The sequence below is a fragment of the Micromesistius poutassou genome (assembly GCF_964030765.1).
Source record: "Micromesistius poutassou genome assembly, chromosome: 1".
Taxonomy (NCBI): Eukaryota; Metazoa; Chordata; class Actinopteri; order Gadiformes; family Gadidae; genus Micromesistius; species Micromesistius poutassou.
Window position 1 is genome coordinate 3,072,899 of NC_140271.1, and position 24,793 is coordinate 3,097,691.

At 42.3% G+C, this 24,793-nt stretch overlaps 2 protein-coding genes across 2 annotated transcripts; both read left to right on the plus strand.

Moving 5' to 3' along the window:
- The first annotated feature begins 5,928 nt into the window (after positions 1-5,928).
- Positions 5,929-8,273, plus strand: psmg3 (proteasome (prosome, macropain) assembly chaperone 3). The gene is made up of 3 exons (XM_084488680.1): positions 5,929-6,045; positions 6,667-6,887; positions 7,948-8,273. Exons 2-3 carry the CDS (start codon positions 6,675-6,677, stop codon positions 8,098-8,100), a joined length of 366 nt encoding a protein of 121 aa, XP_084344806.1. The 5' UTR covers positions 5,929-6,045; positions 6,667-6,674; the 3' UTR covers positions 8,101-8,273.
- A 558-nt stretch (positions 8,274-8,831) lies between these two features.
- tmem184a (transmembrane protein 184a) lies at positions 8,832-24,204 on the plus strand. Its single transcript, XM_084466044.1, has 9 exons — positions 8,832-9,108; positions 9,282-9,515; positions 14,121-14,286; positions 15,129-15,219; positions 16,420-16,495; positions 17,957-18,048; positions 19,084-19,253; positions 19,772-19,969; positions 22,627-24,204. The coding sequence occupies exons 2-9, from the start codon at positions 9,282-9,284 to the stop codon at positions 22,860-22,862; spliced, it is 1,263 nt and encodes a 420-aa protein (XP_084322170.1). The 5' UTR covers positions 8,832-9,108; the 3' UTR covers positions 22,863-24,204.
- Positions 24,205-24,793: the final 589 nt, after the last annotated feature.

The window sequence follows — 24,793 nt, forward strand, 5'->3', positions numbered from 1 at the left end:
TATCCTCCTCTATAGAGGCAGCATCTACAATCATGTTTCCGCCTAGCTCTCCATTCTACTCAAAAAGCTCTGCTTTTGCACCGACTCCATAATTAAAAGGGCTTTTGTCAGTGCTGAATACCATCATCAACCCTCAACATTGGAAAAGGGAGGCACAAGAGGTGGACAATAGTTCAACGTTTTGTTTAACGTCTTTGAATTGTATTGTATCGTCATGAAATTAATGTATGAGATCTATCTGGAGACCTAGTTTTATACTCAAGTCTCAATGAGGAGATATAGCCCTCAAATGATCAAAATATGAAGTTCAAAATCTCAGAGAGAACGGAAAACTACTTTTAGTGACTATACTTTAAATGCCCATATACTGTACTTCAATGTAGTGACCCTCATTGTTACTGGTGTTAAATTGGGGTATTTTCAATGCACAAGCATACCATGATATTTATCGAAATTGTGTAAAATGCATGATAATATATAATGCATGATAATATAGTCATACCCTGATAATACGTTTTTCCACATTGCCCAGACCTAGCTCCCACAACAGAGAATCCCCAAGTTTGCAGAGAGAAAACTTGAAGAGGCTACTCAAAAATGGAACGACATGCACAGAAAATGAAAAGCAAGACTCTTCCTCAGTGCTGAGGCCACCAGTGTTGCTTTATTCATCACCTCGATTCGGGGCTCAGCTCACAATGGCGGCTTCTTCAAGCCACAACGGGTCGAATACACAGCGGCGTAGCTCTCATGGCATATTCCTTAAACACATTCACATCCTTAAACACATCACATGAAACGATCATAGGAGCAGCACCCCGTCTCTCTCTCTCTCTCTCTCTCTCTCTCTCTCTCCCCCGCTGTCTCCCTCTCTCGCTATCTCTCTTTCTCTCTCACTGTCTCCTAATGTCGTTGTCTCTTTGTCTCTCTCTCTCTCTCTCCAACCCTCTCTCTCTCTCTCGGTTTTCCTCTCTCTCTCTCTCTCTCTCTCTCTCTCTCTCTCTCTCTCTCTCTCTCTCCCTCTCTCTCTTTCTCTATCCCCTATGTCTTTATTTCCCTCTCTCTCTCTGTTTCCCTCTCTCCCTCCCTCGTCTCATTCTCTCTCTCTTACAACAGCGACACAAGGCTCTAAAATATGCATTTCAGTCCTGTTTTGATCTGAAACATGATGAAACGCACGCTGACACACACACGCACACACACACACACACACACACACACACACACACACACACATACAAACACACATACAGACACACACAGACACACATACAGACACACACAGACACACACACACATGGTTTCTGGTTCATGGAGCAGAGTAGGTGAACAAGTGCATGTTCCTCGCTCATGTGAAACTGCTCTGCATTCCAGAGCGCAGCTCTCGTCTCCACTCTGTGTCGGGATCTGGAAACTGCTCAGTGTGTTCAATTAAAATTGAATCGAAAGTCATTGAAAATGTAGTCAGGGTTAAGACTAAATAGCTCTCGGCCTCAGCCCAGGGACATAGACAAAGCTCTAATTGTGTACATTGAAAATGAACATTAAGATGTGCAATTGAAAGGGAGCAGACCTTTGAATAGTGTGGGAAAGGCAGGCTTTACTGAGGCAGAACAAATTACAATTTGCGGGAAATTTAACTAATGCTCATGCTAATTAACCAGAATACTAACTAGACTACTTACGAGAATACATACTACATCTATAACACAAACACACACACACACATACACACACACACTGCTAATCCAATACCCTACAATTACAACAACTAATTATATATTATTATAAACAATAATAATAAGCATTGTTGTTATAATCACTATCTGGTATCCACATATTAGAAACATGTAGCATTTGACCCATTTGACCCAATGGAGAACCAGTAGTGGTGGTCTTGGTAGTCATAGTACAAAACCGGTATCACGCCAAAGCGTGAAATAGATACGTTGGTACCGGGTAGCATAGTGTATTGATAGTGTGATTATTATATCAATAATAAAGATAATTGAATCTGACCTGAATATCATCATCAAGCGAATGGGATATTTAATGACACCATTACAATGTGTATGCCTCGCAGTCGTCCAGAATTAATGAGGTGCTGCCAGACAGACCAGCAAGATGATCAGTAGAATAAATTACCAATTCGACCTAGTTTTAATTAATCAGCCTCTCAATACATTGTTGGCAAAGTAAACTAATTGTGTTGTGTTTTAATGCACATACAAAGCTGATTACAGTAAATAGACTCATCAATATAACGTGCTTAACTCTGAGTGTAAAAGTAGGCCCACGTTTGTTCTCCTATTGTAAGCATCATCATCTTTGAAAGTTAGCATTATTGAAAGTAACTGACGACATGCCATGGCATCAGGGGGCAGCCTCTGTTATTCTATGAATGACAAGGTATTGCCTGACCCCACAAAATAAAACAACATAAACAAACTAAGAAGGCAAACTAATTAGTAACTTAAACAACCTTTAAGCTACTCTAGGCAGATTTGAGAGTAATAAAGTGCAAGTGCAGAGAGCAAGATTTTTGAAATAAACAAAGAAAGTCCCCTCCTACTCTGCTCCCTCCCTCCCTCCCTGCGTAGCTCCCTAAAGTGTTGTGTTTCTAAATCTGTGGTTGACAGGCAAGAAGGATCCTCCCAAACTCATCAGGGAAGAGAAGAGATGTCCTAATTGGTCAGCAGTTTGCCGGGAGCGGTCTAAAATCTAAATTGGCTCATACAGAGGCAGGCGTCATCTCAAAACAGATATTCTCAGCGCATTTGACTCACTAAAAGCTGAGTGGCTATGCCATTTCTAGCACAAAACAGCTTCAATGTCCCTTTTTGACCTCATAACGTCCAGCTAGCTGGCAGGAGTTGATGGGTGGAGTTGAGATGTCCATCACAATACATCTGAGGGGAAAGGATTTTTGGCCTGTAATGGCTCATCAACTTCATCCTCCTCAAATGAATATTTTTTGTTGTGTACTGAAATTAATACATTACTCCGCGGCATCGTACAGTTGCTAAGGTGCAGGTGACGGGAGTGTGCATCATTTTCCCCAGGTGTTTTGCTGCCTTTGTACGTGTGGGCGCTGAGGGCCTCTGACGTGTCCTCACACTGTTCATGAATAATAAAGACTTTTTTTCAGTTGATTCCGGCTGGAACCAAAATGAAAGTAGAAATATTAACATAATTCATGACACCGGTGTTTCCATGCAACAAGAAATGTGAAGAAGATAAATTTCTAATCATTGTCCTCAAGTCATACTTTAAGCGGGAAACATGCCAAAACTCATTTATACAAGTCCTTCTGATTTCATGTCTCAAAAGCCAAGCAGGCATGCAAAGGACTATCAGAGAAAATTACAGACAAGATAACAACACTTTCAAGAGCTTGTGTCCAAGAAACAGGGAGGAAGACAATCAGCAACAGGGTGACCGATTATTAATAACATCTTGTAATCTGCGCCGAACTAGGAACAACATTCACCATCCATATTATGTTGTTATATAGACCTCAATTTTCATCCAATGTTATGAGTAGAAGGTGACCCATCTTTTGAAGACGTTATATGCTTGTCTTGTATTGTGGTCCCACAGATTCCTATGAAGTCATAGCATATTACAGATTTGAAGAAAGCAATCCTCACTTGGAACAAATGGAAGTGTGGATTTTGAGTCCTCTGTAATGAGAGAGACGGAAACACGGGGTTAGAGGTTTAGGCATTTGAGTGGAACGGTAGAGAGTAAGTGAGGGGAAATAGTGGCGTAGTGAGGAGCAGGGAAGGTTATAGACAGGGTCAAGTGTTAGGTGGAGAATGTAAATACAGCAGAAGAGCGATGTGTCAGCATTCTCTTTAACACACGGTGGTTAGTAGTCTATGGTGGCAGGACCTATTACCGGTAGTGGCTGTGCCTGCATAGATTGTCTTCAATCTGTAATACCTTTTGGTGTCATGAAAACAACATAGAAAACTCTTTATATAGTTTTATATAGACTATATTACCACCCTTTTCCGATTTATACAGTTATAGTAAATCGTTGTACTTTTCATTACAAAGTGAACATAACACCATGACTTACAACTTGCATTACTTTTACTTACTTTTTAAACAATGTTTAATGTTAGAATTCTACTTTAAATTGCATATACTTATGATTTATTGAACCATATAACTATATATATATATATATATATATATATATATAAATATATAACTCAATTAAAGATTCTTCCCGGCAAGCCGCAGACATCTGAATAAAATGTTACATAATGTGGACATATTAGATGTTGTTAATAATGTAAACCAAAAATAAACATCTCACAACCTCAATTTAAAAACTCTGGGCTGCGTCTGCAACAATAAAGAACGGTAATAAGTGAAACGCTCCAAACGCTTTTATTCTTCAGGACATTCTTTACTGTGATGGACGGAACGCCACAGCCGTTGTGCGTGTTCCCGAGAAGTGTCCTCATTGCCTCCCTATTGTTTCTGGTGTGACTTGTGTGAGGCTGGAATCCATTCCCCCTCGGTGCATTACCCTTGTGGGAATAACAGACCGACCAAAGATTCCGCCAAGTGATAGTGTTGAATATTTGATACGAACACAATGTTGAGTCTGAGGCTGCACGTATTTGAAACAAAGGAGGGGGCCGGCATCCTTTTTATGTAACCCCAGAGTGCTTTGTTTGTACTTTTAACACCCAAATGAGATTCCATAATAGTGCTGTCCGCTGTGCAAGGAGACGCACACAACTAATACATCAGGTGACCGGGCAAGTGTGTCAAGGACACACACTCCTGGGCCTGGAGTGATTGATCAAGTACAACAGAGAACAGTAGAACCACCACTTCTATGAACGTTTATTCAGTGAATAATAATTTTGCTGAGCCCAGTGTGTGTGTGTGTGTGTGTGTGTGTGTGTGTGTATTTGTTCCAACTGTGTGTGTGTGTGTGTGTGTGTGTGTGTGTGTGTGTGTGTGTGTGTGTGTGTGTGTGTGTGTGTGTGTGTGTGTGTTGCTATGTGCGGGATATCTGTGTGTGTGTGTGTGTGTGTGTGTACATGTATGTGCGTGTTTGTGTGTGTGAGTGTGTGTGTAGCGTTCGGATGGTGAATGACGCTTTATGTTGCATCTGGCACGGGCATAACTTCAGTGGCACACAAGCGACCCAAGGAAATAAATTGCAGTGTCAGCACTTTTGTTCCCTCCCCCTACCAATGCATATGCCTGAGTAGCCCATCACTTCTTGGCTGTGAGTAGCCCGCCTGTGACATCTGTATAGAAAGATTAATACAGCAAAGAGGTGTGGGGTACGGTAGGGGGGGGGACTATAGTACACTTACATCTTCTTATAATCTGATGGTATTATCGTGGCAGACAATTGAACAGTGTTTCAACATACTAATCTAACTCAATATGGTTGAGTCCATATCAAATGCAATCACCCCTTATTGCTTCAGTAAATGTACAACTTTTCTGCAATGCGTTTTCCTCCGATTTATATTTTGATAGGGGGATACATGTGTGAAATAACTTCAACCCTTATATACTTTGATAATTTGACTGTTAATTGAGTACATACACAAACATATGCATGCTTGTTGTGCTTTTATATGTTTCATTGTCAATGGAGACGTGATAGTGTCTCATCATCTTTCATCCGCTTCCAAAATGTCTTTATCGATTCACTTGTGTGATAATATTTAACCTTCTGGCTACATTGGAATATACTACAACTCCTTCAAAACATTGTCTGCACCTGTTTGTGAATGAAAATACGTTTAATGGCATCTTATTTTATGAATGAATGTGCTCGAAGTTCCATAAAATGATAACATCAAGCTGTGCCTCCCTTACCATGACGTCACTAGTTCGTACTGTATATTGCTCCGTCTGCGCATGTGCAAACAAGCGAGGGAGTTTTGGTTGCTTCTTGCGTGGTTGAAGAGCATGACAAAGCAAAAGCGAAACTGTGCGCAAGTACATCGCTGACATTGTTTCTGAAAGACATCATTTACTGTTCCGGCTCTGTGGTCCAGGGTAAGAATGAAATCGTTGTTGTCCGCAGCTACGTATGAGTACGTTTTGTCCCGGAGCTAATGTATGCTAATGCAGCCTGTTATTGTCTTCTTCCGGGCTTGTGCTCACGGTGTGTTTTGCATCAGAACCAACACGTGCAATATAGTGACATTATATGAGGTCCCAATCGCTGCTTTAAATGGACATGTCAGCCTGAATACCTTAACACGTTTGCTATAAAAGGCGACTGATAAGTTACTGTTTGCGAAAATGAATCTGCTAACCTAGCAGACATTGCAGACTTAACTTGAAATCAGTAGATTTCGCTATGGTGCTCAGGACACAGGCTATAATAAATGAGGATGTTTGTGTTTTACTGCGAGTAAACAGTACAAGAAGGCATTTTCACAGATGTAGCAGAATACCAAAGGTATATCTAATAACTTGCTGTGTGTGTGTGTGTGTGTGTGTGTGTGTGTGTGTGTGTGTGTGTGTGTGTGTGTGTGTGTGTGTGTGTGTGTGTGTGTGTTTTCATTATCTCTGTATGAGATGCTTGCCTGCGTGTTGCTCATGGGAGTTGTTTACAATCAATTAACTGTTGTTAATGTTTACTCTTAATTGTCCTTAATCTGCGTCCTACAGGATTGACCATGTCCACCACCATGATCAAAACAAAACAAACGGAGAAGGAAATCAATGGAATCAGGACGCAGGTCATCTGTACCGAATTCAGCAATTATATATTCATAGTTCTCACACAATATGGGAAGATTGGAACATTGGTGTCCATCACACCAGAATCCAAATCAAATGATGTCAGCATGCCAATGTTCACCACCAAAGTACTGATGGGAAAAGATGAGGTACGGTAAATATATAAATAGTGTGTGAGTTTATTTAAGTTTTTAAAGCTATTGAAAACACACCCTGACTTTTGGATGACTCTTTACATCCAACCACACTACCAGATACATTTTTCTCAGAGTGAACCCTCCCAGCCAGGAAAGGATCTGTACACACACATTGACACAGGTCACTGTTTGTGTTCATTTGTTTAGCCCGTTATCATGACTCTTGTCACATGCTCCCTGTTCAGTTGAATTTAGCTCAGACAGGGAAAGTTGTTTGTGCCTATTTTTTTAAACAAGTACATTATTTAATTAATTGTGGCATAATGGGGATGAAATAAATTGGAAGGTTTTTAACACATCGGATAAATGTGTATATTGCCGTCCAACCTTGGTTGAAATCAACATTGTAGTTCCACTATGTTTATCCTATACGGCTGGTTTTCAGGCTGGAATTGACTGTTGTTTAACCTTCTGCAGTACTCTGAACCATTTTTTATGTTACACAAGTCCAACATCTTTTCTTAAAATTCTAAATAAAGTAAACACCCATGTCCAAGTCTGTTTTCCAATTAAAGTGATAAATTCTTAAAGATGGTGATGTGTTCAGGAACTTCTTCCTGTGGTTGTCCACAGTGCCATCTGAAAGTAAGGTATTTTAAAATAGACTGGAGGAAAACCGCCACAGGGCCTGTACCAAAAAAAATAAAAATGTTACCCACTTAGAGGACTGCTAGTTTTAGTTGCCAACATAACCATGGCAATTAACAAGTCTTTATATCAGACTTCTTTCTTTTTTTAGAATGGTTTCTAAAAAGAATTGAAGCGATGGTATTCATGTGGAACTGTCAATCACGCCATACTGTTTGGCATGATATATTCAGCTGGACACTTTTCTGCTAATTGTTCTGTGTGCAGGGTGAAAGGAAGGGATGCATTGATGGGAATCTGGGACAGTGGAGTGGAAAACCACTACCTTGTCACCAAACTAAATTGAGTGCAGTGTGCAATGTATGCCAGGTTCTTTTAATAGTCTTGTATGTCACGTTAATGCTTCCTCTTTCTTTTTTTTCAGCCTTTAACACATGTGTGTGCCAAAAACCTGGCAACCCGTGTGTCACAAGAGGCTGGCAACAGGCCTGTGCTGCTGGGACTGGCCCTGAAGGACTCCTCTATAGAGGCGGTGAAACTCATGAGAGACCTCATCAAAAGCTGTCAAGTCTGGTAGCAGGTCATGAGTCGGGCTGCCAAAGAATGTCTAAGACTGTAAAAGTTTAAAAAGAGACAACTACAACGTCTAATATTTGTAATTTTCATATTGTCTCTTACTATAATATGTGTCCCTTTATGAATAGATTGTTGTCAATTTGAGATCAATGTAATAAATGCTGACTGACTATGTATATGAGCACAATCTTATTTATGTCCTGTCCTTTAATGAAACTTCACCGATTTTTAATGCATGTCTGAGTTTTTTCTTGCCCTATGCTAGGGTCAGGGGGGTGTCATAAATATATGGCCTGTTAGGCCCTTTGAGACTGTACCTGTGATTAAGCGCTATACAAATTAAATGTCTGTCTGAACTGCGCTGGCACAACATTACCAAAGGTAATGATCAGTTGTTCGAATTAATGTGATAGCAGCTACCCTTCCTATTGAGAGTCCGACAAGAAATGCGCAAATGTTATATACAATCATACACCTTAATTATTCACACTGTAGGCCTACTTCGTTAGAGGAACACAATTGTACTGCATATAGCAGGCGGATCAATAGTGGATCAGGGCAACTTTCGGACACGGTGAAACGTGACCATGACGACATGCGCGTTCACGTCACAGGTTCACCTGTGTGCCGCCGAACCTGTTTATCCCGCTTACACAAGAGAAGGCGTCAGGTCCGTTTATTAAAAGACGAATTAAGTCATTATGCTGAACTGGGGCCATAGTATACGGAACTATTGGAACAATTCAGACTTTTAACGATTGTGTTATATCGACGTATGGTGCCTCGGACTTCGACCTAGTTTTACCATCCGTATCAACGAGGAAGTAGTCGAAGGCGTTGAACCCTGGGGTGTAGTACCCTATGCCATATCCAGGAAAAGTGATCGAATTGGCAAGTTTCTTTATATTCGACACTTCATATAAGTGGTCAACTAGTTTTGATATTTCAAATCAGAACAACAAGTGTATTTGGAGAGCCTGGGGACATCCTCAACGACACCGGGGCCAAGGTAAGCTGTTGAATTATTAAGAGACTAACGCTAAGCAATCTATAGGCTGCTACTGTAACTTGGCTGTAGGCTCATGTAAGTTCCCCGAATAGGTCGGTGACACTGCAGTACAGAAGAAGATTCAGTCATGTTAACCATGTACTATGTTTTTGATCATCACCCACCAACTACAGATGAACGCCTCGGCATTGGATCAATACACCGATGCAACCATTACCCAGAACGAGACCTTTGTTCACCTGCCAGCGCCCATCCTGCCAGAGATGTCGGACGACTCCAACATGACTATTCTCCGGGACGGGAATGGGACCATCCTGGTGGGTCATCAAATCTTCCTCAACACCATGACCGCCCAGGCCCTCTCGGGCATATTCGTGTGGTCTGCGTTGCTCATGACTTGTCACCAGGTGAGTGTTTTTGTGTTGTTGTCGTTGTTCCTTTTCTATAATGAACGTTTTTAATTTGTTTTCTTTTACAATGCTATTATTGAAATTGTGAAGAGGCTTGACTTAATCAGGGCAAACATAAACTTAACGCGTTGGCACACCTGGATACAGAAATCTAAATATGGAAAGTCGAGCATGAGTGACTTAAATGGCTTCGTTTATCACTGTCAAGTCTTTCTTTGGCTCACGTGAACGCCTGCATAACATTGATGTTGATTTAATTAAAGGCTATTTATTACTTGGGGTCAGTTCAAAAACGGACCTTTTAATAAATATGGCAATACCATTAAAAACGGTACGGATATTTTGATCATTCATTTATGAATTATACAATGAAATTTGGGACAGGGTGTGGTGTGCACATGTAGGCCTATGTGATTGCACTCTGTGGGTGCACTATCTTCATATATTGTGTTGGCCTGTTGATCTGTTATGTGTAAACTGCAAACGTTGAACTTCAGATAATACAACAGGGTGCCTTTGCGTTAATCAGTGGACAAATCAACAGAGATTACTTTTAAAGCTTCAAGGAAGGATCACGGCCAAGACGCCTTGCAATGCAATACTTTATATACGGCTTGGTGAGATACCGCCATAATAAAACCATCAACAAATAAACAACTTTATAGTTCACAAGGTTTGAATTCAGAGAAACGGTTTAGAAGGATATGTGTTATTATGTGGGGCACCATCTTAAACATTGTATTTATGTGTGTGTTTGGACTTTCTTTGCACTGCTCGTCAATCCAGTGTTAACAAAAACCAACGTGACCCCGAACAACATTTTTGAAAACGATAAAATATTCAGGACGGTTCCAACCGTCTGAATCCAACCATGGCCTGCACTCAAAACAACTGCAGGGATTCAGCTGCACTTGACCTCCCACAGGGAGGCCGTTTCAAACCCTGAGTGATGTTAACGTCACAAAAACACGTGTTTGCGTGTAGCTGGGGGCTGGGGCAGAAGTTGTACGTTGGCTAGGATGGGCCGGAGGTAAAGCCCTATTAAGTGTGGCAAGGGGGTGGGGGGAGAGACAAACTAAAGTCTGCAGTGCTGGCTTTTGAATGCTGCTGGTGTGCCGTTTTGACTTTGTTAGAAACAAGATTGGCTGTGGATTATTGTGCCACACGTTGTGAATACTAAATGTAGCTGATGCTGACCTCGCATGCTCTCGGCCACCTGACACAATATGGACGCATGATTGAATATCACGTCTTGCCCTGATGTTGTATTGTTGTTTCTTTATGCGAGATTACCCGGGGCTGTGATTCTATTAATGAATTCAGATTCATTTCTTAATCGTTCCATCTCTCTAATTAAACTGCCACGTGGCTCTGATGGACTGCTGCTATTATGCAAAAAATGGGCTGTTCCATACTTTGGCCTTAAGCCATCCCCCAGAATGCTGCTCAATTCCACCCAGGTTGGCATTATGGAAAACAGCGCCAGCTTTTCCTAGCCATTAGGAAGGTGTGTGTGTGTGTGTGTGTGTGTGTGTGTGTGTGTGTGTGTGTGTGTGTGTGTGTGTGTGTGTGTGTGTGTGTGTGTGTGTGTGTGTGTGTGTGTGTGTGTGTGTGTGTGTGTGTGTGTGTGTGTGTCGAGAGAGGCGTGAAATACATCAAACCCCAACCCTCTTGGATGGTCAGCATCCTCTCTAATGGTCATTTAATGATGCTGTGGTCATTTAATGATGTTGTCATTTAATAAAGCCTGAAGTGCTCTCGAGGTTCCATAACAAATAATTATTTCCCAATCGATCCCCGTGCCCTGCTGAGGTTACTAAAGATAATGAACTTGTACTTTTTGTGGTCGTCAGCTGCGACTAATTTGTAATCTGTACACCTAAAGTGTGTGTGTGTGTGTGTGTGTGTGTGTGTGTGTGTGTGTGTGTGTGTGTGTGTGTGTGTGTGTGTGTGTGTGTGTGTGTGTGTGTGTGTGTGTGTGTGTGTGTGTGTGTGTGTGTGTGTGTGCACGTAAAGGGAAATATTGCACAAAACCTTATTACAGTTAGGCGAGCACTTTTATATATCCACAGCTCTTATCTATTCAGCTTCCTGGATATTGTAAACAGTTTTACAGGCAGGCGGTTGCTAAGCTACTGGCTCATTTATTACTTCTGCAGCAGTGCGGTTATGAAATTAACACAAACTTATATGAGAACTATATCGGTTCTCCATGCACAAAGGTGTGGGATTTATTTTCATCTTGATTATTTTGATTTGTATTACCCATAGTGTAACTAGGCTACTCCTTGCATTTACTGCTTGTTAGCTGCCTGCTATTCACTTCTTTAAGTTTTCACAAGAGATGTCATTCACAGTGCTAGGCCCCAGTCACTCAGTTTGTACAAGCGTCAATCCTGGTCAATTCATGTCCAACCAAATAAAAAAGGATTGCTACTAGTTATGACCTTTTCCAAGAATGGCCTCAAGTTTGTTTCGTATCATGTGCTTGTTGTTTCTAAGCGCTGTTTTGAGCTGTTTCACTTAATGACGATCAAGCAGCATCACAGTCTGCCAAATAAAAAATAAAACAATGGCGGCGCCCATGGAAAGTGTAGCAATCAAAACACTTTATATCCGAAATAGATAAAATAACCTATTAATATATTTTTGCTTAACTTCAACCGGATACGTCCAGTTGAAGAGAACAAAAACGTCAGTCTGATAGAGCTTTTTAAAACATAAAGCTGCAGGCATGTTCATCAATCACTGATGGTAAACAGTGGTGTTTACCTGACTTCAGGTTAACATGGCTGAGGGGGTCTTGTCTGACTTTGTCCATCTGCACTTTTCTTGCCTTGAGTTATTTGCATGAGCTCACCGTGTTTGCATGACTGTTCTTCGGGTAGTTGTGGTTTCCGCCCACGTGTGTGTGTGTGTGTGTGTGTGTGTGTGTGTGTGTGTGTGTGTGTGTGTGTGTGTGTGTGTGTGTGTGTGTGTGTGTGTGTGTGTGTGTGTGTGTGTGTGTGTGTGTGTGTGTGTGTTTTTTTTTAGGCGGGCCTTCGGTTGCAAGCTTTCTTCACACTCGCCACCTCGTCAGCACCCCGCCTAGAAAAAGCTTTTCTAATACAATGAGTCATTAGCAAAGCTACAAAATGTACGGTTGAATACATGAGTATGGTTTGAGTTGTGACATGCGCCTGATTAAGACTAAACTCATTTGAATAGCACTACAGATCACCTAAATACATATATGCTTTGTCTTGAATTGGAACAGTTTACACACACACACGCACGCACACACACGCACACACACACAAAGTGTCATTGTTGTATAGCCAACAAAACACCAAATTCCGATATGTGACGCTGTGGTGGGCGTCAATGCCATGCTTCCATACTTCCGCTTCACAGCAGCGGAGTTTCAACTAATAACAAAGTCCTTTTGACTTAAAAAGGTCAGTGTGTGTGTGTGTGTGTGTGTGTGTGTGTGTGTGTGTGTGTGTGTGTGTGTGTGTGTGTGTGTGTGTGTGTGTGTGTGTGTGTGTGTGTGTGTGTGTGTGTGTGTGTGTGAAGATGGATGGCCTGTGCATTGACATTACAACTGTGGTGCGCCTTTTGTTTTGTTTCCCAGAGAGAGTTGTGTGCATTTGTATTTTGAGCTTATTTATTATTATTGTTTATCAAGAGGCCCAGCTGATATCATCAAAATGTCTTCTTGGTGTCTTTCTTATCTGGCAGGGGCTGTTGCACGTATTGTCACATCACAATTCACATTCCAGCAAGATGTCCTTCAAAATGACACACACACACACACACACACACACACACACACACACACACACACACACACACACACACACACACACACACACACACACACACACACACACACACACACACACACTCCCTATCTCGTACAATTGTGACGCTACAGTTGCTTTCCCGAGTTCGTCCCAAGGGTCTTTCTCTTTTCGCACTATGCATGCTCTCACTTTGCTCTATCAAATGAACACATACATTTCCCTTGGCAGTCACTGTTCAAAGCCAGCTGTCTATCTCCGCAGTCGTCTTGGACATGAATCCATAGATTATATTTTAAATCTCTTCAAAAAAGGTTATTCTGATACAGCTAGACTCACCACAATGGACAATTGTATCTATTGTTAATTAAGTTGATCTTAAATTTGGTTTGGTATTGTCATTCATTTGTCGTACTATATTCGGTTTGTAGATCTTCAATGTAGAGATCATTTCTGATTCGCAACAGTCACAAAAAAAAAGGGAAGAAATCCTTTACCGGTAGTTCAACCAAACTGTTTTCAGCATCTAGTTGAATTTATTTGAAACACCAAACTGTAAATTGGTCCGTTTTTTGAGTGAGATCATGTCACAGTATGCCTATACAAGTTCATCATCAGGAGTGACAATGTGGCCTAAAACCTGTCACAATGTCACCATCAAATCTTTTTGCTGTGGAATATGGACTCCAGGGCAAAGTCTCAAAGTATCAATGACAAATGTCCAATATCATCCACCTTAGGGCAGAGATGAGCATTTCGTTTTCATTCAGTTCATGTTCTTGGTGCATTCAGCTTTCTCCCTGCTCTTTTCCACCCGCAGATATACACACACCTGCGGTCCTACACGGTGCCCAACGAACAGCGCTACATCATCCGCATACTGTTCATCGTGCCCGTGTACGCCTTCGACTCCTGGCTCAGCCTGCTCTTCATCAGCAACGACCAGTACTACGTCTACTTTGACTCGGTCCGCGACTGCTACGAAGGTATGTCACCTGAGGGGTGGGGGCCATAAAACCTGTCTCTTTCTTATCTCCTTTCCCAATGCGTCTCCCCTTTCGTATGGAGTGGGGACAGGGTGGGGAAAACAAATGGGGGGGAAAAGAAACTGACCAGACTAGTTTGTAATTGATATAGTTGTGAAAACATTGTTCAAAAGGTTTTGTTCTCGGGAGCTGTAACATCAGATAGGCGTGTGTGATTCAGAAGCTTTCACCCGCAAAACAGCTCTATTGCTTGGATACGTTGCACCATCCTGCTTTTGTGTTTTGTGTGGGGTTTTGTATTCAATCCATGTGATGAAAACCAGATTTGTCTTCCAGCAATTCTGTAATGTTAATCCATGATCTAAGGCTTCTCTTTTTTTTTGCTTTATATTTATAACATGCATGTAAGGTTAGAGAATTACAGTGATTCGATTACAGATTAAGTTGTAGAACCTTTCGTTGGGTTTATGCTTGTTTTTATTCTACTGCGTTGGGTAGGAATGCCATTAGCCCCTGCAGGTAAGTTACTATGAAGAACTGTCTGCAGAGTGGGTGCAGTCTGCATTGGCTTTGTTTAAGCCCTCCTTAAATAGCAACAAAGGATTAAAAGATTTCCTGGACAAAGAAACCCTGGAAACTTATTTAGTTTTGCGAATTAAAACAAGCCTGAATATGAGCTTTGTAACATTGCTATAATTATAAGTTTGTCCTTTTTTCAATCTCAATCTTTCTTGAATATCGTGTTTTTCATTTTCTTTAACAAGCCAGGCCCGCACATGGTAATATTTTTTTAAACAATTGCTTAACTATATAACATAGTTTTATTATTTTCCCTCTCACAGCATTCGTCATTTACAATTTCCTGAGCCTGGCGTTCGAGTACCTCGGGGGAGAGAGTGCTATCATGTCCGAGATCCGAGGAAAACCCATACAGTGAGTACCCTTGTAGTAGTACTACTTACAGTGAGTACTCTGGTAGCAGTGCTACTCACAGTGAGCCCCTTGTGAGTACTCTTCTGTAGCTCTGAAGGATCCATCACTTCACAGCGGGCGCTAGCTAGCTCATTTCCAAACAAGCTCGCTGTCGGGTGAATAGACTCTTATCTGGGTCACTGGACCACACAGGCCCAATATGTGTTCCTGTAGCTGTGGGTGAACAGGCAAGGCTTGGTGTATTTGCTTGGCGGTGATTGCTCACATTTACCCGCAGCATCACGAATAAGAACATCATGCGCGCTAGAATGACCAAACCGACATGTATAATTATTAATAATTCATAAAGCTGCTATGATTTTGAAATTTTATGTCAATCCTATAAAAAGATGGTTAATCTCATGAGTACACAAAGTTGTTCAAAGATCTTTTTAGAACATCACCTGGCTCAGTTGCACAACTACAAGTCTTTGCCAGGTTCTTAAAAGGGAGAGACATTGGCTTAAAACCAGACAAGCCTTATCCCAGCTAAACCCTATTTAGTAGAGACGAGGCAGGCAAATCTGTGTCATTTGGTGTTTTTCCAATTCTCTTCTGTCCTTGCAACACCTGACTAATTTCCATACGTCGATTAGCAAACCACAATCAGGTTAAAGGTGTTACACAACACATCTAAGCTGTTTTTATTGATGACTAGATTTTCTATATTCAAAACGTACAACATTTCATAACATGCTGAGGGAAGGAATATTGGGCATGGTCACCAATGCAATGTAATTCGGTTTTCCATGATGGATGACCAAATGATCACCTTTCATATGGCATCCAGAGCAACACGCAGTCTAACATCTCTGTCTGGGGATCTCTGTGAAAGCTGTAAGGATTTTTTTGTAAGGACTTTTTTACTAATATAGTGCAAGGACAGTTTAGAGTATATATTTGTGTGATACAATTTTCAACAATTACAGCAATGCACTCCCATCTAGAGGCATTTCATTTGACTGATTATTGTAATGCAATTAATTAAACAAGCACACGTTGTACTAAGAGTACTAAATAACATATTTGTTGAGTTTTCTCTCATCCGATTGATAATTTCTGTGTGAAGCAGTACACTCTAATAATTATAGTAACCGTTTAAATTATTTTTCTGTGAAGGAAATTTGTACTCCAGGTCACTGAATTCTGTCCTCTCCGCAGGTCAAGTTGTCTCTATGGAACCTGCTGCTTGGTTGGAATGAGTTATTCAATTGGCTTTCTACGATTCTGTAAACAGGTGAGCTCCAATGACAATCTTTGCCAGTGAGTGGCTCCTTCCCTTCTGTCATGGAAATGCATGTTTCACACACAATATACATCACCAGGAAAATCCAAAAGGCATTTTTAAGATTATAAAATTGGTTGTCTTCTTGTCAAGATGATAGCCCACTTGTAGCTGCATGCAAAACTAAAAAGCTATTGAAATGTACTTGAAGGTAGTCTAGCTCAGCTTTGAGCTGTGCTCACAGTGTGTATGAGGCTGCAGTCTAACTGATGGAAATCGGAACTGAACGGCATGTCTTCCAAACAGAAAATAGGTGGTGAAAATAAGCTTTTTTTGTTGCTGACAAGAGCATCTTTGACAGGAGATTGGCGTGAGGCCTTTTTTTTCCTCCAAAGTAATTCTGCTTTCTGTTTGTTCCTTCAGATAGATGGCAAGCATCACAATGTCAATGACCAGAATGATGTGGATTTCTTTGTCAGTTTTTTTTATGTTAAATTTATGCTACAGTTCTAGCACTCACAAGGCCACGCATTGAGTGCAGTCCACCCTGTAGTGTCTGAGTGAATTCCTGCACTCATTAATTCCTCATTGTCATGCATAGTTACTTCCCCCTGCTACCACTACATTTTCTGACTTGATAGACAGTTTTATGCTTTGTTGTTGGTCAACTCTTCATTATAATAGAATTCAACAAAATGGTGAATATGCTTCATATCCAATCATACATTTCACAGTATGAGAATCGGTACTGATTGTTTAACAGATTATCTGTTGTTTTGGTGATTTTTCCAACCTGAATCATGCTGTTCTACATTCTCTCAGTCAATAACAAAGAATAAACCATCTGATGAATTGGTCCTGAAAAGGCCACTGGGAAGCATTAGATGGTGTCCTTTCAGAACCATTATGTGTCATTATTCTGATCATAACACTTTATAGAAAATGCTTATTAGCCCTGGCTTTTCCAAAGTTACATTTCTGGAGGTGAATGCCCGCCAAAGTCTGTTTGGTCCAATTTTGTTCACTGCCACAGCCATGCCTCTTTTTAACAGCAGCCACAATTAGATTGGTTTATTCAGACTCCAATACATCACACACCCATGAGGTCCCCTCGCTGCTCCACTGTGCTATTGCACGTTTGTCTTTTCTTTTGCCCATTGTGTTGTTTTTCAACTTGCACTGCAAACCATGAGTTCTAACAGCTTGAAAGAATATTCCCATTTAGAAAGATCTTTTTGTGTGTGTGTGTGTGTGTGTGTGTGTGTGTGTGTGTGTGTGTGTGTGTGTGTGTGTGTGTGTGTGTGTGTGTGTGTGTGTGTGTGTGTGTGTGTGTGATTTATAATGCAAGGCATGCTGTTTACAACATTATATTCTTGGAGGTCGTTAGCTGCAGTCAAATCCATTAAATCAGCCACGATGGTTACTGTGTTCTTTGGCCTTCGTCTTCATCGTTCTTCATCATTCTTCCCCCAGGCTACCCTTCAGTTCTGCGTGGTCAAGCCCATCATGTCGGTCATCACCATAATCCTGCAGGCAGAGGGCCGGTATCATGACGGTGATTTCAGGTGAGTTGTGCCACGCCTTCCATTTGAATGTTAAAATCCTCCACTTGCCCCAAAATGTGTGACTAACTTTATAGGTGGACACTCCGTTGAGCATTACACTCGGTTTTACTTGAACGTAAGAAGCGCCGACAGCATGAGATTTACAAGGAATCCCTTTGAGTCCAGAAGGCTTTTTATTGAAAATATTTGAACGACCTGCTAAGGATCGAATGAGGGAAGTTTCAGCAATGGAGGTTTTCGTTCACGCAACCCTGTAGTGGTTGTAACAAGAAAGAACAACAATAAAAAAGAATTCTCGGCAGTAATGGTTTTAGCGTTAAAAGTACAATGTCTCCTAATGAACGAAGGAAGAAAACAAACTTATCAGTTTTCTACTCACAGGTGGCCCTCCCCCACCCCAATGGTTGATAGAAATCGGTTTAATCGAGTAGCGCGCCAAGGATGATTGGGTTGTCACAGATGTTTTCGCTCTGTATTATTATTTTAGATAGGAACTCGCACAAAGGCTATGAATTTAAATTGCGCAATGTCAACTTCGATTTGAGGGTATCTCCCCACATATTAGATAGGCTGTGCGAGATCTGCATCGCATTCTGTTCTTTGTTTTTTTTGCCGTCCAATTTCTTTTTTATTGAAGGTATCAGGATAATGCGTTTTGATAGCTGTAACCGTGATGCTCTTGAAAGCCTCATTTAAAAGCCTGTTATTTCTTCTCAGTAATTCCTAATCCCTTAATATATTGGGACAGATAAACAGTTTTAAAACGTGACAAAGCCCCCACTAGCAGCCGCAGCAGCATAATAGCGTCCTTAGTTCTTATTGTTTTTGTTCAATAGAACAGTGGATTCCCCAAGAATCAGTTTCTCTTTATCTGTTCATCGGGTCTCGTCAAATGTCATTCATTTGAATGCCTCCTTTCAACATGTTTGCCTTTCAACACCGTACTTGCATTCACACCGTACACCCTATGTATAATTGAGTAAAAGTGTTCTTATCTGTAATCTGACACCACGGCTGTCTCTCTGACTTGTGCAGCGTCAACGGAGGATACCTGTACATCAGCATCATCTACAACTTCTCCGTCAGCCTGTCGCTCTATGCCCTCTTCCTCTTCTTCTTCGCCACGAGTGACCTGCTCCGGCCCTACGAACCGGTGCTGAAGTTCCTCACCATCAAATCGGTCATCTTCCTCTCCTTCTGGCAAGGTCGGTTCATCGTGTATTGAACTTTAATTCACTCAGCTTTCACTCGGGTTACTCATTTTAAAAGACTCTTTCATCCTAAGTGACTTACAGTTCAGATTCATTAAGGAGAAGGCTGGGAGGTACAAATCTCATTCTGTGGACATTTGGAAATTAAACCCAATACCTTTTTGGCCAGGGGTCCATCGCCCGTACAGTGACTAGGCTATCCTTTCCATTATCTCGGAACATTTAAATTGCTATGCAATTTGGAGGCGGCATAATAGTCTCGCGGCGATAATGATGTTTGACTCCCAGCTAAAAGGTTCTGGGTTCCAACCCCTGTTGCCTGCAGACAGTCCACCTGCAGGCAGGCTCACCCTCGTGCCTAAATCCCCTGCCTGCTCAGCGATACAGACCCTAACAAACATCCATCCACGATCGATCGTGGATAAAAGCCTCCTCTTCAACGATCGAAACAACCGCTCCCCCGGTAACGTCAAACGCCTCCCCCGCCCCCCCCCCCCCACCCCTCGCTGCAGGCATGGTGCTGGCCATCCTGGAGCGCTGCGGCGTGATCCCCAACGCGCGGCTCATCGACGGCCACGAGGTGGGCGCCGGCACGGTGGCGGCGGGGTGGCAGAACTTCATCATCTGCATCGAGATGTTCTTCGCCGCCATCGCCCTCCGATACGCCTTCACCTGCGACGTCTACCAGGAGAAGAAGAACGAAATACCAGGTAACGGCGACGGTGGTACACTGGCGACATGACAGCCCGGAGGAAGATGGTAGGTTGGGGCAGGGCGGGGGGCGGGGGGGGATGTGTTGTGGCTGGAGGCCGATAGGAAAGGTGCACGGTTCGATCCCCCAACGGGCACGGCTTCCCTGTCTTGTGTCCTTGAGCAAGAGGGCTAACCCCCTAGCTCCTTCGTTGCTATCAGAAGCCAGTGGAAGTCGCCCCGAGCGTCTCCACAAGGTTCCGCCGGTAAATAGTGAGACCTCCGCTATCTGTTTCCGCCGTGAGAACACGGCGACAGGGTTAGCATAACCAGACATGGACAGAGTCACAATGGCCATGGGCTCTGAAAGGCTGTCCGTCGTGCGTCTTATTCAACACTGTATGTTTTGAGTTTTGTGTTTTTGTGTGTGTGTGTGTATATAACTATCTATCTCTATCTCTTTGTATGTGTCCCTGTCCCTTTGTCTGCCCCTGTCTCTGTCTCTGTCTCTGTCTCTGTCTCTGTCTCTGTCCCTGTCTTTGTCTCTGCCCATGTCTTTGTCTCTGTCTCTTTCCCTGTCTTTGTCTCTGTCCCTGTCCCTGTCTCTGTCTCTGTCTTTGTCTCTGTCCCTGTCTCTGTCTCTCAAAGACCTTACAGGGCTATTCAGGACAGGACGTTTTAGCCTCTCCATGGTCGGGCACCCTGAGCGATTCCTACTGAAACAGTATTTAGTATGATAACAACAAGGCAAAGACAAATGGGGACCAGGGTATAATGGTGTACCGCGGTGACCAGGTTAAAAGCGTTGCGTTATCCATCATCAGCCTGCCATGCTTTTACCAACCAAATATGAGGAGTCTCACCTGGCCCTGACAAATAGGGAGCAAAGACTGGACCTAGTGCTGATATAGGGTGAAGCATTTCCTATTAACTTGTTCTGAAATATGTCGAAGATTTTCCTATCCACGAATCCCATTCCACATGCAGCGATTTTACTCATTTTATTGTCCCGCCCTATTGACCCATCTGTCCAGCCATGATGCAAAAAAAAACACATCTTTCTGAGGAGCTATTATTAAGCAATATCCATCGAATGTTTGCCTCAACAAGCGTGCAGCAAAAACAAAAGCAATTACCTCTGATTTAGATAAAACTTTTTTTTCCACCTAGACGCAATCAATCAAACGGGGCCTCCTTCTTATCTCTTGGGGCTTCTTGCCTTTTTCTTGGCACATCTGCAAGCCAAGGGGGGGTGGGGGGGGGGGGCGGGGGGATGCATGCCTCACTCTCTGGCAACATATGCATCTCTACCTCCCCTTTCCACCTCAATAAGCCATGCTAGAAATCACCGCCAGTGACCCCTCTCAAATGGGAGGGATGCAGGGTTTTTTTTGATCCGCAGAGGCTAAAAAGGCTGGTGGTCGTCTTGATGGTCGTCTTGCTGCAAAGCGGGGGCGTGTAACGTGTCGGCTTTTAAAACATGCGGCGTCGACTCTGTGCTTGGTTCTTGTGTTGTTGTGCTTCTGCTGTGCTCTGCCGCACAGATGGCTACCAGCATGATGGGTTTGTTCAAGTATTGCATTGAAAGTGTAACATAAACGATAATGCAGTTGATGCTCTTTGAGTATGTAACGCTGTTCATTATAACTTGTCTCCCACCGCTTTCCCCTTGGTTCCAACACTGAACCGTCTTCCCCATCAGTGTACAGTACAATGTGGGCCAGTGAATGTACAGCAAGGTCTGCCTCTCTGTCCGTTGACCAGGGCTGAACGATTTGGGGGGAAAAAAACGAAATTCGATTATTTCGACCAATAATGCGATTGCGATTTAGTATGCAATTTTATGTTTATTCTGTATTATTCACCAGTATGACCGACACAACATTGGAAGCAGTCAACATATACACTTCTCTTTCCTTTAGGCCAGGCCTATGTGTGATGAATTGATACATGAATTGATATAACATCTTTCTTTAACTATTGAATTGTAAAAGAAGAAGAAATACAAATCGTACTGATCTCCAGTCAGTAACAGTAACAAAACAGTAACAAATCAACCTTTGCGATTTGCAAATCACCTTCTATTACATCGCGATGACGGTTTGAATTTGATAAGTCGTTCAGCCCCACCGTTGATTTACTTTTCATTCTCAGCACAGGAGGAATACGGAGGACACGTCCTATATCCTATATCCTGTATATTGTCGGCGGGCTAAACACCACGGATGTGTGTTTTAATATGTCAGGGGTCATTCATGGTTCAGCTCTGTTTTCCCAGCAACATTCCCGTTCTGTGCGGCGCTCCCTGTCAGATCACGTTTTGAGTTCTCGTCAAAGCGTCTGTCTGGGGGGCGTGTCTGGAGCTGTAGGCGTCGGGGAAGTCTGGTCTGATGATGGATGTTGTCATTTTATCAGGTTCCTTATTTTTTTTTCTTCTATTGAAAACAAGCCTCCTTCCTGTTCCTGCTGGTTTGTTTCTTCCCTGTCGTCGCCTAGCCCTCCTGTATCTCCACATATTCCTCTCTGCAAAAAAAAATAAGTCCATTCAAACATTTGTGTTTCCCTGTCAATCCATCAAAAACCACCCACCCCCCCCACCACCCCAAGTCTCTGATGTGCTTCTCGTCTCTCCCCCTCCTCCTCCTCCTCCTCCTCCTCCCCTCTCCCCCCCTCACAGCGAACAACGCCCCCATGCAGAGCATCTCCAGCGGCCTGAAGGAGACCATGAACCCGGGGGACATGGTGCAGGACGCCATCCACAACTTCTCCCCCGCCTACCAGCAGTACGCCCAGCAGTCCACGCAGGAGGTGGTCCAGCCCAGCCAGACCGCCAAGCAGGGCCCCGGGAGCAACGGCAAGGCCCCGCGCAAGTCCGACAAGATCATGCTCATCACCTCCGACGACGACTTCTAAGATGCACGTCGCGGTTCGTCCCCGTCGGCTCCTGTCCCTGCAATGGGATTCGCTTGATTATTTAGAAGGGAGGGGAGCATGGCACCGTAGCAGTCTCCTTTTCACCCCGGAGGGACAAAGTCAGGGACATACTGTGTACGATACGGCGTGTTACAACAGTGTGTCGATAACATGAGTGGCCAAACGAAGACTGTTCTGCCGGACTGGTGTGGTTTTCATGAGGTTTAAAGCCATACGCAGCCAGCACTGCGACTGGGAAAGTGGCCATGGTCTGAGACCTCCTGGCCTTGATCTCTCTCTCTCTCTCTTGCTCCCTCTCTCTCTCTCTTGCTCCCTCTCTCTCTCGTCATCTCCTTGTTTTGAAGTGTTTAGTTCATTCTTTGGGGCTTCATCTAACAGGCGAGATGATTCCGTCAAAGGGCAGGACTTCAAACCACACAGATTTGGAGTGGTGGACTCCTTTTAGTAGCTGGCTACAAACGTGGGCAAAGTGGACGGAGGCGGCTGGTCTCACCACCAACTGAAACATTCCAGTGGGGACCTCATTAGTTTTCCTCAGCCCTGTGCAGAACTTGAAGCCTTTAGTTTGTTCTCTGCTTGAGGGGGGTTTAACAAACGTAAAGAGCAGCAGGTCTCCTGGCAGCTCACGGCATCATCTTTCTACTCCATCCACCTTATTTTATGTATTATATGTACAGTAATAGTTCAGAGTGGTCTGTTGTGTGATTTTTACCTTGAACCAATATTTTTAATTGGGTATACAAATTGTTTTGGTACAAACTATTTTGAAGATATAAAATAGTTTTATTAAGCAAAATGTTGATGTAAATATTGAACTTTGTGGCGTTTTCAAAGCAACTACTAAGTATATGTGGAAAGTAAATGGCAGTTTGTGAATACCTTGTTAGGTTTCAATCTGTCTTTGTACTGAAGTAATGCAGACTATTCATAACTTGTTTCAGTTTTAAGTAATCACAATTCTACTTAAATCTACAATTCTACGTGCCATAGCTGTCTTCCTGGGAAAGCAGAATTAACTTTTGAAGATGGGCACAAAGTGTAATTTACATGATAAAGAGATTCTTCTTTGAAAGCTTTATTTTTTTTTTCAACTGATGTAAAATAAAATAATTTAATATTGTTGCTGGCATGACGTGTTTTCTCAAAGGAGTCCCTGTGTGTTTTAGGAAGAAAGGGGAATCTTTATTTAAAAGTATAAAATGGACATGGCTAAACTTTGGTTTAGCTTATCTTGAGTACAGGAAGAGATACAGATTTACTTTGTACATGTTGGTACCTCATTGGAACATGGACAATTTGTGAATGTAACAAAATCAATGAAATAAATATTAAAAAATATAGAAAAAGACTTGAGAGTCGCTGCCTGCTGTCGTTAATATTGTCACTGTTGGCTGTAATCTTCATGTACAATTTTGATGAACCTTAAAAATATATTTTATGTAATGCAATTTAGCATTTTGTTTTTGAAAACTCTATACTACACAGTAAGCCTACCCACTTATTATTCAAATCATGTATGAAAGAGTATGTAACTTGTCCATAAAAATGTAACGGATATTGCCAATACCATTTTGTGGCCAGAAGCAACACTTTACACACAATTTGTTAAATATATATATCAAGATCAGACATAGGCATGGGTAAAAAAAAAAAAAAGAATGCTTGACTGATTAAAACATTTCAATTTATTCATGTTATAAACTTCACCACATGAGGTCAGCATAATGCAATGTAAGGGTTTTTCCAAAAACTTTACCTTGTAATTTGGCTAATGTTCAATGTGAATGCGCTAAACAATGTCATGTAAACATCATATATACAAAACATATATAGTCTATTGGTCAGTCCTTATAACTGAGCTGAGTGGGTCAGGGCACACAAGTCTTAGCAGCTTTAGAAGAACTTCCAGG

Bases quoted from the DNA above. Each gene is read 5' to 3' on its own strand.
- tmem184a (XM_084466044.1), top strand. From the start codon at position 9,282: ATGAACGCCTCGGCATTGGATCAATACACCGATGCAACCATTACCCAG. The intron at 16,496-17,956 runs GTGAGCTCCAAT...TTCTTCCCCCAG, and splicing joins TTCTACGATTCTGTAAACAG to GCTACCCTTCAGTTCTGCGT. The intron at 18,049-19,083 runs GTGAGTTGTGCC...TGACTTGTGCAG, and splicing joins TATCATGACGGTGATTTCAG to CGTCAACGGAGGATACCTGT.
- psmg3 (XM_084488680.1), top strand. From the start codon at position 6,675: ATGTCCACCACCATGATCAAAACAAAACAAACGGAGAAGGAAATCAAT. The intron at 6,888-7,947 runs GTACGGTAAATA...CTTTTTTTTCAG, and splicing joins TACTGATGGGAAAAGATGAG to CCTTTAACACATGTGTGTGC.